General features: G+C 43.6%; 1 protein-coding gene across 2 annotated transcripts; it reads right to left on the bottom strand.

Moving 5' to 3' along the window:
* Nucleotides 1–646: 646 nt before the first annotated feature.
* maml1 (mastermind-like transcriptional coactivator 1) lies at nucleotides 647–16,526 on the bottom strand. Of its 2 annotated transcripts, XM_040174143.2 has the most exons (6): nucleotides 16,134–16,526; nucleotides 14,849–15,179; nucleotides 8,132–9,439; nucleotides 5,323–5,577; nucleotides 4,601–4,730; nucleotides 647–4,063 (listed from the first exon to the last, which is right to left on the bottom strand). In XM_040174143.2, the coding sequence occupies exons 2-6, from the start codon at nucleotides 15,170–15,172 to the stop codon at nucleotides 3,054–3,056; spliced, it is 3,027 nt and encodes a 1,008-aa protein (XP_040030077.2). In that variant the 5' UTR covers nucleotides 15,173–15,179; nucleotides 16,134–16,526; the 3' UTR covers nucleotides 647–3,053. The 2 variants fall into 2 exon arrangements, with proteins under 2 accessions (XP_040030077.2, XP_040030076.2); XM_040174142.2 differs by lacking the exon at nucleotides 16,134–16,526 and having other exon boundaries at nucleotides 14,849–15,359.
* Nucleotides 16,527–17,085: the final 559 nt, after the last annotated feature.

Here is a 17,085-nt window from a genome sequence, read left to right as displayed (position 1 = left end):
CCTCCACATCTTTCGCAAGTAGACAGGAGTTCAATCACTCGGCTGAAGAGAGCGTTTCCTTCCCTGTGGGGAGCAAGAAGGTCAGACAACCCTTTATGACACCTCAGAGAGGTTTGTGTTGCCCAATGAGGAGGACACATGTTGAAAGGATACACGCGTCGACCCCCCCTCAGCCACCAGGACGGACTATCAAGAACGCACGTTTTCAGTTGCGGAAGTACTCTGCCGTTGTGGGTTAGTTAGACGTCACAAAATGAATGAGAGGTCAGAGTTCATGGGAGAGGTCAGTGTGCAGGAGATCAATTCATTCCCGTTAGTTTAAATAGTTAACCAGGTTTATGAGTGAACTAATTAAATTAGTGACATACCAACTTTATACTAAATTACCAGTGGAATGCAAGCAACTATAGTTTGTACTGTAATACCAGTATGAGAATTATACTGGTGAAAGATGTATTTACCTCGAGACAGTTTACTGGAGTATATCTACATCATGGTTCAAGTACTTGAAGTACTGCAAATGGAAATTCAACTTTTGATGTAATGAAAGTAACAACAGCGTCACGTTTGAGAAGATGATCAGTTGTAAATTGATTATATAATTAAGTCCACAATAAAGAAACACAGAAAGAGACAAACAACCGAATTGTTTCTAAAGAACTATATTTACATAATACTCTTGTTTTACAGAGAACCATATCAAAAGTATAAAATACTTACAAAAACGCTGCAATATATAAAAATAACATCTATCTTCTGCAGATCAATAGGAAAGTCATACATACATACAAAAAATATATTTATAGACATTTACACGGTCAGAAGAGCCGGGAGGCGGAGCCAGGCTGGAGGCCTAATATACAAAACATTACAAATAAAATAAACAAACTCTTTGAAGTCAAAGTCAGTAGATTGATCCGCCGGGTCAGAGACAAAAAGGCCCGATTTCGCTTATCGAATAAGAACCACGAGAGGAACACTTGTTGAATTCAGCGTCCTGACAGAAAGTAGCGTTTACTCTTTAAAGTCAGATTCAGGAAACAAAACCGCAACGTTTAGAATTTGGGAAGCTTGTAAAGAAAAACAGGTTTTCTTCCACTGTGGGAGTCGTTTTGATATTTGGTAGAACGCCGCCTCACATTAAGAGAAGCACAACATGCCCAACAGGTTACAAACCCAAACCGTTATTTCCCCCGTTTACACTAAAATCTACGGGAGAATGTTCAGTCACAAAGACTTTAGAGAAGAAAACATCTGGAGACCTCAGGCGGGACCAGATGTGCAGTTTAATGCTCACACAGGTTTATAAAGTAAATCTGTCACAATGAGCTCTTAGAGATGAAAAGGGGTCGAGGGCTTGAAGCCAGTAGGAGTCGCTCGGGCTCCTCCTTCACGTTTCAAACAAAGTGTTCTTCACACAAGCTCTTAAACCTCAGAGAGCAAAAAGGAACACGCGACTGTTTCTGCAGGTTTTACTGCGTTTACTTTTAGTTAGAAGCGACAAAGACTTCAGTGAAGTTCTCCGATTCCGAAACGCATTATTTGCTGAAATAAAGATCTATTCAACTAGAAGCGGAATTAGAAATCCAGAAAGGTCAAAGAGACACACAGCAGCCGTAAACAAATAATCCATAAACAAAACACACTGTAGTTTTAGACATTTAAATATTTCCCTCTCGTATGAAAATGAACCAACTCAGTTACTTTTGTTTTTTGTAAACAGAAAAAAGACCAAGATGACAAATTTCTAAACAATCCACATTTTAGAGATAATGTGGATTTTTAAACGGAATCTATAAATGTCAAAATGACAGATTTGTTTTAATTTAATTGAGGTTCTTATTAAAAAATAATAAATTCACAAATTGAATCCGTTCGCATATTGGACGTGTGAGAATGTAAAAAAAGAAAAATACTACTACGCATCAAATCATAGCTCGATGCAATCTGTGTTAGCGATAGCTCCTTTGCATAGCCGTTCAGACGGCTAACGCTAACCAGATACACAAACTCGCAGTTCATAATTTAAGAATGAAAATAAGTACTTTTGATTTGTAGTCAACGGAAGTAAAAGATGCAAAAACGCCGCTGTGCTTCTTTAAAGTGACACATTAAATGTGTTAAAACGATCAGAGTGAGTTCGCTTCATCAAACCCATGACAGAGCGTCTCCGGCGGCCTGTAGGGGCGCTGGCTCAGTAGTCTTAACACAACTCCTCCTTTCAGCCTCCAACAGGAAGTGTGCAACAGGAAGTACACAAAACATCAGCAGTGTGTAAAAGGAAGTACAAACATCAGTGTGCAGATTTACACACGAGGTGGAAACAAACTGGTATTCTTTTAGATTTTCAAAATGAGACGTAACTTTATGCAACATATGCCGAAGTTTTGTTTAATATCTTTATGTTTGGTAAACTTTTAGTGGTGACTTTTTATAATTAAAAAAAAAAAAAAAAAACTCATTTCATTCACCAAAATGAAACTTTCCAAAACAAGTGTAATTTATATCATGATATAGAATTAAACACCCTCAATAACTATATTAACAAAAGAACTTCCTGTTTGACCTCGTGTGCAAATCTGCAAAACAGCCATTCATCCTTGAATTGTCAGATTTTTTTGCCCGGTACCGTTCTCCTAAGATCAAAGGATGAAGCACATCTGGACTCCAGATGCAGGAAATTAAACCCTTTTTTTTAACCGACTGGACAAAACAAACTCCCTCATGCTTCTAGTTCATACACATACAGTACATATATGTATATATATCTGTGATATAACTCCACTCTGATAACAATGAGAATGTGACAACGTGACGTCTCTTCACATCAGGACAGCTTCACTTCTTTACCTCTTTGTTTTTTTAGCGCTCAGACCTTGTTAGCCGTGTGGCTAATGCTAACGGGCAGACTTCCCGTTGGGACATTTTACTTTTTACACGGCACACAACAGTGTTGAATTCTTTTACTTTTGTATTTTCCTCCTCCCAAACTCGTCTTTGGGGCCTCTCGGCTCAGCAGGGCTTCTCAGGTGCAGACAGGTGTGCGTGGCGAGCTAGTGGTGGCCCGCGAGCAGCTCATCCAGGTCGGCCATCCACTCCTGGGTGCTCTGACCCTTCAGCAGCGAGTCCACCAGCTCGCTCTCTCCGGCGAAGCTCCCCGACGCCACGTTGTACCCGAACGACACCTGCTGCTGCTGCTGACTGGCAGTCCTGCTCACCTGGTATCCCTGGTTACACTGCAGCCCCTGCCGACCGCTGCCCTGCGGCGGCCCGAAGGCCGCCAGGTCGGGCAGGACGGTCTGGTTCTGATTGGCCTGCTGCTGAGTCTGTTGCTGGGCGGCCATCGGTGGGCCCAAGTTCTGAAGGTTGGGCGGCGCCCTCTGCTGCTGCGCCGCTCCCATGTTGGTCTGCATCATCTGGTGCGCTGCACTCAGCCCGCCCATCGGGCGCCCACTAGGGTTGGTGCCGAAGGGCGCGGCACCTGGTGGCATCTTCGGAATGCGCGACTGCTGCTGCTGCATATGGAAGGCGTTGGGGGGGAGGCCGGCGTTGCTGGAGGGCGGCTGCTGCTGCTGCCAGGCAGCGCCCTGCATGCCGCCAGGCATGGCGGCTCCCTGCATGCTGCTCTGCATGGAGCCTGGCATGCGGGCGGCAGCCAGCTGCTGCTGCTGCTGCTTCAATAGCGCGGCGTTGGGTTGTGATTTGAGGTGCTGCTGAGCGAGAAGGTTCTGCCTGTAGGCGGCGCTCATGGCGCCTAGAGGCTGGCGCTGCAGGCCGGCCTGCTGGGGTGTGTGAGATGGATGTGATGGGTGGTTGGGGTGAAGGTTCATGTTGTTGTAGAGCACCTGCTGCACGTCCACACCGGCCCCGCCTCCTCTGCTGCCGCAAGACGACAGACCAATGTCGCCCTGGCTCCCGGTCGGGGGCGGAGCTACGCCGCCCGACGGCCCGCTGCCTGGACCGATGTTCATACCCATCATGCCTTGGTTCTGGGGGAACATGCGCTGGGACCCGGGGGCGGGGCCTCCCATGGACCCGACGCTGCCCATTGGCTGAGAGGAAGCTGTGAAGGAGAATGTTTGTTAAAGAGTTGTTTTACAGATTTTTAAATGATCAATTAACAATATTTTAAATGATGTTGTCTCTGATACTTTAGAATAATTGGTTGGAATCTTAAGTGTTGAAGAGGATGATGTAATGGATTAAAGACCACTTTATTTTTTTAACAGTGTTACATGTGTAACATCAGATTCCTCTTTCTGTTAAGCAGCATGTTGCTGGTTTGATCGCAGTCCAATATTTATGTTAAATGACACGTATACGTTTATATTATTAAAAATAAAATTAAAATCTTTAAAACCTCAAAGTTATTTTTTGATTTCCACCAGGACAAATATTTATTTGATGGTTTTGAAGTTAGGTTTCAGGTTTTTAAGTTTATTCTCCTTAAATTCCTTTATTTTTAAAAGAAAAAAAAATGTAGAATACATATTAACACAATTTAAATCAATTAAAAAATGTTTTGTTTGTTTGTAATTGTGTCATTCTACACGCCATGGTACTTTTTGGGGTTCAGGGGTTAATAATAAAAAATACACACCTGTAAACTGGTTGACTGGCGGCTGTGGGAAAGGGTTCTGGTTGGCCGGTTGCCCCGGCTGGTCCTGGTACTGTGGAGGAGGTCGAGTCAGGTGTCTCTGCAGCTGCTGATCCTGCTGCCGCTGCTTCTCCTAAAAAAAAAAAAAAAAAGGGCGGCATTATGGGTAAAGTAAATGAACAGCTCTCTCTAGTGACTTAAAATCACTCCATTTTGTAGGTTTGTTAATATGTTGACATTAAGTAGAATGCAGTGATTAATACAGTTAGAAAGAGAAAAACAGATTGAGTCGGACAATTCTTTATTGTGTTGAGGTTTGGGCTCCCAGATATTTAAAAACTCAAACTCAAAAAACCCTAAATCAATGTTTCTATTTCCATAATGTCCCACCAAGGCTACTCTGGGTCACCAGAGGTCACCTTCTGAATTAAATGGGTGGTTTTCATCTGCAGCTCTGAAATAATAGAATCTTTAATCTCTCTGGCTTTCAGCGTGGAAAATATTCTAAATATAGTGTGCACTTACACTAATAGCAATTCTTTTACTATCTTATTTTTACGTCTCGTATTCATGAAAAACTTGTGACCTTTATACAAACGCTGTGAAGTAAAGACGTCCAGTATTAAAAGTGTTATCAAAAACAAAAAGGTTGATTTGGGGGCAAAACACATACAGAAACAGACTTCTTCTAAACTCTTCTTCGTCTGAGGCGAACCTCCATTTACCTGTTCCATCAGCTGCTGCCTCTGCAGGTACTGCTGCTTCTGCTGCTCCAGGATCTGCTGTTGATGCTGCTGCTGCTGTTGTTGTTTCAGCGCCGCTGCCGCCGCTGCCTGACTGCTCAGGTACGCTGCGTTGCCATGGTTACTTGACATGGCGTTTGACCCCGACTGGGCAGCCATGCCGTTATTTCCAGGCACCGACGTCATGGCGCTGCCGGGGCCGGGGCCATGTGGAGGAGCCGGATAGGAGTTCTGGTCCTAATGAGAAGAGAAACATGTCTTCTTTAATCATAATAGTAATGATGAAATGGAGTACAAGTACACAGTAGTGTTAAAGCAGATCTACTTGTACAGGTACTAAATGGAGGACTAAAACAATAGTTTGTACAACTACAGCAAGAAAAAGTTTGAAGTTGAGCCTTAGCAGGAACAGAGCGTCCAAAGAAAACAACCAGCAGCTATATTTAAATGAAGAGAATATGAAAGGCTGCTTTGTCACTGCATCCCCCTCCTGACCCCCCTCGTCCACACTGCGCGTGAGCCTTAGTAATCAGCTGCCACACACACACACACGCACGTCTGAAGCCACTGAACAAAAGGCCTCCTGCTGCAGACAGACTTCACCTCCACTCTGCGAACTCTGAGTGTCCATCTGCAGCCGCGGGGAGAGAAACCAGTGCAACCCAGTGGGGAGCGAGCTGAGCGAGCTGATCGATGCTGCTCGGCTCAAAACAAGCTGCGTGCAACAAGCTACAAACATCTCATCCAGATTTATTAAAAGGCACAGCCTTGGAGAGGGACAACAGTGTGGAGACTCCGCCCACTTGGTGGTGAAACACAAAAAAAAAAAATCAGAGCAAAGCTGCACCAGAATCAGGAGACACCCTCCAGTTCTTTAAAGTTGATCTGATGCTTCCCGTATTGAAGCTGCATTCTCTCCACTGACCGTCCAGGGGGCGACGCCACTGGTCCTACAGAAGTCTGAGAAAATGACTACTTGTCTCTTGATTTATTCCCTCAGTAAAACATTGTACACATGAGTTTATGTTCTCAATATCTAGTTTCAAGTATTCTCCAATGCAGCATAATGTTCAATTTGTACATTATTGTCCATTTAGAGTAAAACAGACCATAAAGTAGAGGTGATTTAGGGTGAGGCTACACAGCGTCGTCTGTCTGCTTGTACACAAAAACATGAGGTATTATTGCTTATCATGAAAGAAATAGAGCGCTTCAGCAATGAGTCCTGAAACCTCTTCCACACTTCTCGTCTCAAAGTGTCTTTGGACATCACTTGTGCTCTTAATACCTGCGTTGAGATATGGGATTTCTCATAATATAATCAAAAAACCCATGGAAGAGTCCGATTGGCTTTTGCCTCACTTCCTGTTGGACACGGTTGATTTAAACCTCCAAGACAACAGACCTGGGGTCAGTAAAAAACCTGGTAAAAGTTGAATGTTCTTCCTTTTGGGCTAGAGAGTTCTGTGAAGCCGTCGCTGTGTCAGAACACAGGGAGCCAGCAGGAGACTCGCTGCAGTAACAGACTCTCATTGTTCAGGCTCCCATCATGCATCACTCCGCCACAGCTGCGTGGGAGGCAGGAACTGGGTTTGTTTGTTAGATACCTCCTGAAGTCCACTAGAGACATTCATATTTAACCCACGGCCCTCCAAAACGTCCAACTTAAAGAATGCATCTTGTCAGTTTGTCGTCGCTAGAAGCTTCAGAAATCGCCATCATCAGATCTTTGTGACGGTCCTTTAACACATTGTATGTATTCTAAAGGACTTATTTAAAACGTAACTTAAAATAAACTGTTTACTTGAACTACATTTTGTAAAAATATTTCAATTCTGAGCACCTCAGGGAAACTATGAAACCATGATTCATTCATCCGAGACAACGGTCATGTGACAGTGAATCAAGCTTTGATGGAACTTTGATGGGAGTAAACGCAGAGCAGAGGACATTAATAACACTTGTAACGTGTAAACATGTTGGACATGTAGAATCCATTGTTTGTGTGACCATGGATTTGTAATTTCAGTTATTCCAACTGTTATTCTGCACTGAAGACGTGTTCTAATTCTCTCTACTTCTGGCCCTGATGGTTTGGTTTGTAGAAGGACTTATTTTGAAGAGAAACTCCAAGACCACAAAGAAAAAACATCTTGAAAATGCTTCAGGATTTAGAGGGATAAACATCTAAAGTTCTATAGAGAAAGCATTTAGTTCAAAACCGACCTCATTTGGGGAATGAAGGCCTGCGTGTGCGTGTGTGTGTGTGTCTTTGTCCAGGAATATGCCGTCAGCCCGGTTATGAAAGCTGAACAGCAGCCTTCTGATCAGTCCATACAGCTGCTGTGATATTAGCACCCATGCTAAAGTTAGGACCGATGCTAAAATTAGCATTCTAAGCTCAACCTTTAAAATTGCATGCCGTTGAAATTAACTTTCTCTTATTTAATAAATATAAAATTATGCGTCATTTTGACCTCTGATGACCTTCATATGTATTGTTTTGGTCAACAGAACTGCTCTAAAACAACTATTTTGCTAATTGATTAATTGTCGCAGAATTTGTTTAGCCTCTCAAATATTGTGATTTTCTCCATTCATATCACACAAATTGCAACATTAAAGTGCAATTTTGAGTACGTGAAATTTTTCATCATTTTCTAGCAAGGAGATGAATCGAGCAATCTAGAAAGAGATCAGCTGATTAATCGATGATGAAACTGTAGACTTCCTCTGAAGAACCAGCAGAAGGTCCTCGGAGCTCTCTGGGTTCAGGGGGCTCGGTTCTTACCTGCGGTATGTGCTGACGGAAGTTCACGCTGTTCTTCTGTTTGATCTGCTGCTGCCTGAGCAGCGTCAGCAGTGCCGCCTTGCCGTTGTTCTGGGTGTTGGGGGGCCGCGGGGGCCCTGGCCCCGCCTCAAAGTGCGACAGAGGTTTTGTGTTGTTGTAGTTCAACATGGCGGCCGAGGACTGGGACCCCGGCGCCGGCGGGTGGCCGATGGGCGGCCCCGGCGTCGGGTGACCCATCACGTTGGCGTGTCCGGCGGGCCCTGGCATGTAGCTGCCGGCCCCCGCCTTGGGGGGACCTTTGTTGGGCTGACCGGGCATCAGCAACTGCTTCTGGGAGTTGGGGTTGAAGTCCTGCGGGTAGAGGGAGGGGCTGGTGGGCTTATCCATACCAAAGGCGCCCCCTAGTGGGCTCTGGGAGGCGTTGGCCATCTGGGGCCATGAGGCGGGGTGGACGTGGGGCCCCTGGCTGTGGAACTTTGCTCCTGGCTGCGGCTGTTTGTGCTGCATCTGACCGTGGAGGTGCTGGGCTCGCTGCTGCTGGGCGGCCAGCTGCTGGAGTTGCTGGGCGGGGGACAGGTCTTTAGGGACCGGGGGGCCCGGAGGGTGATGGTGGTTGGGGGGAGGCTGATGCTGCCTAGGCGGAGGGGCCGTCTGGGACAGGGGCAGAGCCGGGGACGAGGCCGAGGCAACGGGGGAGCTGGTGGGGTGAGGAGGAGGGGGCCCGGAGGTGGCAGACCTGACGTGGGGGGAGCCGGTGCGTGAGTCTTGCTCAAAAGCCACAGTTGACGGGGAGAACTCAGTCTTCACGCTGACCAGATCTGGAAGAAGCAGACCCTGGGAAGACTGGCCTCCTCCTCCTTGGCCTCCTCCGCCTGCCCCAGCACCGCCCGGCACCAGTGAGTCTTTGCGGTCCTCCTCGAAGCCATCGTTGAGGATGTCCTGGATGTCCTCATAGGCCACGGAGCAGTTCAGCTCCTCCATCAGCTCCCTCCACTCCTGCTCGTTAAGGTTGAGGTCGGGGAACAGGCTGTTGCTGCCTCCTCCCGGCGGCGGCATGATGGGCAGGATGTCGTCGGGCTCCTGCTTCATCTCCTTGCAGTGGAAGTCTGTTTCTGCGGACTCCCCGGCCGGCGCGTGGGTCCCGTTGGAGTTCAGGGCGTCGCTGAGGCCCAGCTTGGAGTCCAGCGGGGAGCCGTTGTCCCGGCAGGCCTTCTTGTTGGGGGGGAAGCAGTCACTGAAGCCGTTGCCCTGATCTCGGCCGATGGGCGAGCCGGCGTTCTCCAGCTTTCTCTTCACCGTTTCCTGCAGCTGAGGAACAAACAGACAAGGGTTCAGAACTACCAACGGGTCTTTTGCAACGCAGGTAACCCCCGCAGTTCACACTAAAGGTTTTGATTATCAAAACATAATAATAGGCAAGAAGATGGGATTCAAAATATCTGATGCAAAAGGACGTAGAAATTTGCTAAATATCTAATTTTCCTTTAACTGAATCCTTCTTTAAGCTCGGCCTTTACTATTGCTTTGTGTTTGTGAAAGACCAACTTTTTGCAAAGTCATTTACTTTAATAGACCAAAATAAAAATGTATCTAAGGGGCCGAGCTACCAGAGACGATGGTGAAAATATCGATTGATCTGATCAATTGACTAAAGTGAAACCTCAGTGTCTGCAATTCAGACACTTGCCTTGTGAAAGGAGTATCTTAAGGGTCATAACAGAACCTCTCTGTGCGCGAGTGAAATTCAGGCTCCTCCTCCCGGTGTCGGGCGCCGCCGCCCGTGCAGGACTAAGAGTTTCTGATAACGGAGTCAGCTGCAGGCGATGTTACGTAACGAGAGTAACAAAGAGCCTCCTCAGAGCAGCAGCGGCTCGCTGCTAGAGCTCCGGATCTGCAGGGAACATTTGGAGCGGCCTCCCGGTCGGCTGATGCGCCACATGTTGCTATCAAAGGGTTTTCCTTTGTTTGGGGTGGGGGGCATAAATCCTTGCAAGCTGTCAGGTGATTGGTTTGTGTACCAACACGTGGAGTCGACCGTAAACTGGCGGGGAACGGACGTATAAAAACACAGTATTTTTTATCTGCTATAAGCAGAAAGACAAGACATCTTAATCAAATCAGAAGATGGTCCAATTCAGAACAGCCAAATGTGGGTCGTATTCTGAATATTAGGATATTATATCTTAAAAGAAAACTGACTTCTTATTCGGTGTCTCATTTAAAATCTTGCAAATATACTGGTTTACTTTCACCAGATTATTTAAAAATAGTTAAAACTCTGAGCTCTGGTGAAACATGGACATCCTTATTGATTCACCTGAAACCAACTGTCATGAGACCATAAAACTTTGACTGCACTTCAGGAAGTGAACAGTGCAGAGAGGAGCTGTTAACAAGTTACATAATTCAATATTTACAACACATAGAGATGCCATGTTTTTACTAACAATGGTAGAATATCTCTCCCCTTCCCACTGTCTCCCTCCCTCCCACTCTCAGGGTGTTTTGTTGAGTCAGCAGTGGGCGTTTTAAGTGTTTTAAGTAAAACATGCTGACTATAGTGTATTTAGGGAATACAAGTTATATTCCTTCAGATAAAGTGGACTACAAGGAAGGAAGGAAGAAATAATGACTAATGAAAACTGTTGACTCAGTTTCTTAAACTTGAAATACTGGTCTTAGCGTTACCACGGTCACAGCACTGGAGGTAGGGCGGCCCATCTAACGTGGGTGGAGGAGGTTACAAGGCACAGAGCAGTGCAAAGGCATTCTGGGAGTTTAAGTCCCTATAATCCGTAGACGGCTTCGGCAAGTACGACTACTACGAGTCATCTTAGGTTAATAACTAATGATACTTCTACACTGCTGACTGATGATACCACCGTTACTACTAAAACTAACAAGGCTGGACTATTTAACTATTATTTTCTACAACTAATGATACCACTTACTAGTAAAATTAGTTATGATTAATAATTAAAGATACTACTGCTACAAGTAACCATACTAGACTTGTAACTAACGGAATTACTACACTAATAACTAATGACAGTACTAGTCAAGTATTAGAATCGACCGACTGGGTCCAAACCAATAAACACATTTTTTTCCCCTCTCAACCCAACGTGATCAAATACGTAATAAATAAGTATTCCTCCATCCTATATTCAGTGCATTCTGGCATCACACGCACAATACAGGTAAATTACCCTAAAATTTCCAGTTCCCTTTTATCCACGACACAGACAAATAAATAGATAAAACAATGAATGATTACACACGTTGCTGGATTGATTCCTTCACCATGACTCACATGGTGATGGTTAGAGTCTAATTTAAAAGCAGTTAAACAGATTTCAGAGAGGCGAAGGTTAACGTGACAAACACACTAAAATTGATGGGAGTCAGTTTCGAAAAATCAGAACAATAAGAGATAACGGTCTCTGCAGAATGCTGACTGAAGCCTGCTCAGAAGATACTGAAAGTCTGTTATGGCTGAAACAACAAGGTCTGCATATTTTTCTCAACACAGATTTAGACAAAAGGCTTCTAAATATCTTTAGTGACTCACACTGAAGGTTCTGTCTCTCGCCACAAGAATGTAAAACATCCAGCCCTGTTACGTCAGCTGCTCGCGCTTCCATTGCATTCTTTCCTGCAATGGAATCATTGTTTCATATTTTAATCAATAGTAATTATTTGACTTTACTGCGTGGTTATTTTTATTCTATGTGTTTGTAAACACACTAGTAGCAGACCGATGAGTCGTCTGATAAAATCAATATATAATATAACAATAATCAATATATAATTAAAGATGCTTGGTTTGCTCCATAATGTGTTGTAATGACATGTTTACAGCTATGCAAGCTTAGATGTACTGTTACTAGTTATTGTTGTTAAACCATCTCAAAAGGTTCATATCTTTGTCAAAACTCTTTGGAATCATTGAAAATAATTATTTATGTGTTGCTTTTGTGTAAAAGCGAGCAGGCTCAGATGTATTGGTAGGTTACATCTTCCATCAACATAGGACATTTTTATGATATTTCGGTAAATAAAATAAATGGATTTCTAGATAATCCAGGAACTCAACAATTGTTGATTGAGTTATAAATAAATCTATAATATTACCATTGACTTTTCATATTTACTACTTAGATAAAAACAATAGTCCATATCAATATCGGCTCCTAAACTCAATTTTCAAAAGGCGACGTATTAACATCAGGGGAGTGACATCGCTACCCACAGGAGCCAATCACAGCACTGCAGAGGCGACGTGGAGCGTGATGTCGACAGAGCAGAGCAAGGCGTTTCCTGAGTGTGTTGTTATTCCAACACACAAACACAGTGATGCGTCAGCTGTGGGGGGGGTTTCTATTGGTACTGAGTCACCTCACAGGGCTCCAGTCAGCACGGAGCACTCTGGAGCAGACAGAGGGTGGAGTACTGCTGGTATCAGTTAAGACTTTAAAATACTACACAACACCCACACAGAAATGGTCAAATTATTTTGCATTTAAAGTACCGGTAGCAGGATTTTTGGTCTCTGCATCAGAACCGCGTATCGAGCCTCTAAAAAACTTTTTCTAAAAGAACCCAAAACCCACTCAATTATCACAACATCTGAAAAGAACCTTCATTTCAGGGCTTAAAAGTAAGCGTGTACTCTGAAAAGCACCACCCTCAACTCTGAGAATAATAATTAGTTATATTACATGGGCTTCTCTAAAGAGACTGGAGCCTTTAACCAAGAAGGGTCGCTCGGAGGCCGTGACTATTATTAAATGAAACGAGACAAAGAACGAATCGTTTTTACTAGACGGACCCATTCGGGGCTGAAATGAAGTCGCCATGGGAAAATACAGCTTAACTGTTATCAGAATCATAACATATTATTACAGCTCAACAATAATGTAAACAGAAGGAGCTGAAACAAGTGGTATTACAAACAGATAATCACTCCATGCAAATGAGAATATTATGGATGTCTTGGCTGTCATTTATTCTAAGAGTAATATTTAGTTTTCAGTGAGGCCTTGATTTTTTAAATTCAGCCCTTTTTTAACTTAAAATGAGTGACGTACAATTATTTATGATAAGATCAGACATTATTACGTCATTCAGTTAATTTGGAAAACTTGTTTAGCTTTAGCTGCTAAATTAACTTTCTTTATTTGATTGGATAATACAGAAACAAAGACATTTTATTTCTGACCTCTCCAGGAGTAAATTGTGGAGTGCCTTGAATTTAAATGAAATACTCCGGCCCTCTATGATCCTCACTAGAACCTAAAACTGACCACAAGAAACCTTTAAAAGAACCGCTGAAAAGAGATTCTCTTGAAGGAACCCAAAACTCAGCAGAACATTTTAAAAAGGGGCTACTAGAACCTTCAGTTACCACTAGAACATGCTAAAGAGCGAGGAGAACTCCTCTATAGAAACTATAAAAGGACCATTAGTACCTCCTTTAAACAGCAAATCAAACACACACAAACAAACAGTATTTAAAGCACATAAACAGTTTGTCTATCTTATATAAGTTTACTTTTTACTCTTTAGATGATGATAAGGGACACAACATTGAAGAGCCGTAAACCTAATTGTGTGCCACTGAAGTAAATATGTTTTGTTTTTTTACAAACTTCAAAGATGTAAATTACATCTTGAGAAAATAGCAATAAGTGGGATTAACTCCTTCCCTGTGAGCACTTCTACTACTGATAAATTGTTTTGAGAACAACCATAAATGCTTCCAAACGTGTGAACTATCAGTAAAATCTACTTTGTTGTTATCCAAAAGGTTCAAACAAACACACACGCCAGTGATCCGATCTCGGTGCCAGTTTCAGTAGAGATGATTTAGACATAAATATTAGTAAGAATGGGTGTTTCAGGCCAGTTCTCAACAGAGATTCCTAAATTCACTTGCAGCCACAGGACTTTATTATCTAATCTCAGCAACAAAACAAGATTCCTTCAAATGCCACCCATAAATATTTGGGATTATCAAGCCAACAGTGCACTTTGATTACGTCTCTCTGGATAAATGTATCAAAAAAGTACTATGAGACGAAACCTAATAATGTTCTAGTGTTTGAGTTGTAAACATCGAAAAGTAAAACATAAACAATTTATAATCCATAAATGATGAGTGATTAAATTTGATGAAAAATGTCCCGTTTTGGACAGAATAATCAAGAAAGCAGAATCAATAAAGCAGAACCAAGAAGGAAACTAATTTGGACAAAAAAATAATAAGTAATCTTAAGTTAACGTTCGCTGTGAGTATTCACACTTTATTTGATTTGCCAGGAGGGTGTAATGTTGAGTGTAATGTGTGTCCAATACACTCTTCTGCATTGTAATCTAAGAAATAGCACGTGAGACCTTTAAAAGACTCAACAATAACAGTGAATCCATTCATCTCCAGCGGGCATGGGTTTACCAAGTTGCACATGTCACACACTCACAGAGCAGAGCCCTTGGACCATCATCATCATCATCATCATCATGCAAAACATGGGTGTGATAGTATTGTTCAGAGAGTCACACTGACATTCCCGATTAAAGCAATCTGTAAATATCTGATTTAAACTGAGCACCAGCTGATTGCCCCGACAGCTGTCCCTGTCGGGAGGTGTATTAATGCACCACCAGCCGTGGTGGCGTGTTTATGCTCCACCGTCCGGTCCATGCCCGCTCACTCACCGCTATCAGGGTGCTGCTCCGGCTCTGCTCCGCCGCCGTGGTCCCTCCGCTCTCCACGAGCTCTGCAACACCGCCGCCGCCTGCACCACCACCACCGCCGCCGCCTGCACCACCCGTTGCTCTCGGTCCGGCCTGGTCGCCGCTGGGCTGCGGCTGGCGGTGCTTGTTGGACCGCTTGGCCTTGGCCTGCAGGCAGCGCTGGTGCAGGGCGAAGGTCTGCTGCCTCTCCAGCTCCAGCCGCTCCAGCGTCGCGTTCTCGTAGCGACTCTCGCAGCTGTTGTGATGCTGCCGGAAGAGCTCGATCCTCCGGCGGAGCCTCTCCATCACCGCGCTGTGTCGCGGTGTAACAAAATCCGCCATCATCAATATAAAATACTTTGTAGTAGTAGTGTTTGTGAAGAAAAAAAAAAAAAAACTCCGACTCAGGTTTTGTCCATAAAACGCTGAATTACTCGGCTCCTACTCTGGGCGTCTATAGACCCCCCTGCACCCCCTCCGCCTTTACAAAGACTCCTGTGCTGGCTCCATGGAGGCGACCTTTGTCTTGCTAATGGCCTTCAGTCACAGCCGCACTCACTACCGAAGACACTAACTGAGGTTTATGTGTGCGACACCACCTCCCGACTTTGCTCTATGTATGGATTAGAAATTGATGCTTGTTTAAATGGATGCGTAAAGAAACATATCTGGTGTCTTGTTAGAGCCACATTACGACCGAGTATAACCCCAAATCGCGTGGAAAAAATCTGATTAATCTCTGCGGTATAAAAAAAGCAACACAAAGCCCGCTGGTTTAAGTGAATAATAAAAATGACACTCCTTCCATTTTTGAATAAATGAAAAGGTGTGCTCGCTCGCTATCAAACTAACTGCCGTTGAGCTAAGTTAGGTTAGCAACATTCCTCCACTTAAAAAAATCAAAGTTGGAGCGTCGAGAATTCCCTTAAAAACTATAATAAATTGGATATTTTTTGAAGCAGCTGGCGTCGACCTATAGCTCACACGTTCACGTGTTAGTTCAGGATAACGCAGTTGTCCGTGGGAGCATCATAACGGCTCTCCACTTTGACCAAAACTTTTATTTTTGCTCGGGTATTAAAAAGTAGTTAGCTTGGTTAGCGGGGACAAGACGAGCTAGTTAGCGGGCTAGCGCTGCCTGCTAACAACTTCACAAACTTGGCAGCGATCGATCAGCCAGTAAAACCGATTGTGTTTATCCAACACGTTACTTGAAAATAAGCGAAAAGACTTTCCAGGTGATTTAATCTTATTTAAATTCACTTACTGTGAAAGCGTTGCCGTTCCGCTCCTTCCTACAGCATCTGTCTAGCAAACAGCTGATCCTCCGCCTCCTTGTAGCTGCTAGCTGCTAACACTATGCTTTACGGGTTAGACGGGCTACCGTTAGCTCGACGAGGAGGCTAAGTGGCTAGCCCGAAACGTCTAAATAAAGCATAGTTATTTATATTAATTTCTCCCGAGGTTCCTGGTGCGGATATTCCTTCCCACCTGACAGAGACGAAGTCGGGATATGTATGTTTTTCGAGCGTTTATGTCCAGTTAAAACGGGCTTACGCTGCCCCTCCAGTGCTGCTTCTATTGTTTTCCAGTGGACAGGCAAGGCTACTCCGCCATCTTGGAAACTTTCTCTTTTTTCCATCAGCGACAGGAGGAATGTGTTTGCTCCCGCCTCGCGGATGAGTGACAGGACAGCCAGCCAATGGACAACGAGGACAACTTAGGATACAAGAGGGACTAGTGAATATATAAAATACATAAGAAATGAGTTATAATATAGTCATAAAACATTGTAATTAAATCTCAGGTTTGACTGAAATGTATAATCTATGTATATCATTACGGTCTTTCAATAACCTCATCATACTCCAATATGTATTTGTACCACTTATTTGCTGCTTTTCATAGTTTCATACAAAACAAATTAAAGAATTAACAGGACAATGTCACTTACAAATCAGCGAAAAAACATTACAAGATTGTACATTTATCTTAACAATTTGCATGACAACCTTATTTACACGTAAGATTTTTTTTTAATATATGCTGCAATATAACTAATTTTTCTAAATTACATTCACTTTTGATTTAGTTTCATTAGGATGTGGTCTGAAAGTATTCTCATAAAATTATTTTTTCCTCTCGTATTAAATATTTGGTGCATTGCACACCTTTTTTTAATGTTGACTTAATTGTTACTCTATTGCTTTTCCCCCTGA

The sequence above is a fragment of the Gasterosteus aculeatus genome, chromosome 4, assembly GCF_964276395.1.
Source record: "Gasterosteus aculeatus chromosome 4, fGasAcu3.hap1.1, whole genome shotgun sequence".
Taxonomy (NCBI): Eukaryota; Metazoa; Chordata; class Actinopteri; order Perciformes; family Gasterosteidae; genus Gasterosteus; species Gasterosteus aculeatus.
This window is presented reverse-complemented; position numbering and strand designations above follow the sequence as displayed.

What these genes read in the sequence shown, in the direction of transcription:
- maml1 (XM_040174142.2), bottom strand. Translation starts at nt 15,211, where the DNA reads ATGATGGCGGATTTTGTTACACCGCGACACAGCGCGGTGATGGAGAGG. An exon ending in GGAGCAGCACCCTGATAGCG is followed by an intron (nt 9,440 to 14,848) that starts GTGAGTGAGCGG and finishes TTTGTTCCTCAG; the next exon opens with CTGCAGGAAACGGTGAAGAG. An exon ending in GGCAGCAGCTGATGGAACAG is followed by an intron (nt 4,731 to 5,322) that starts GTAAATGGAGGT and finishes TTTTTTTTTTAG; the next exon opens with GAGAAGCAGCGGCAGCAGGA.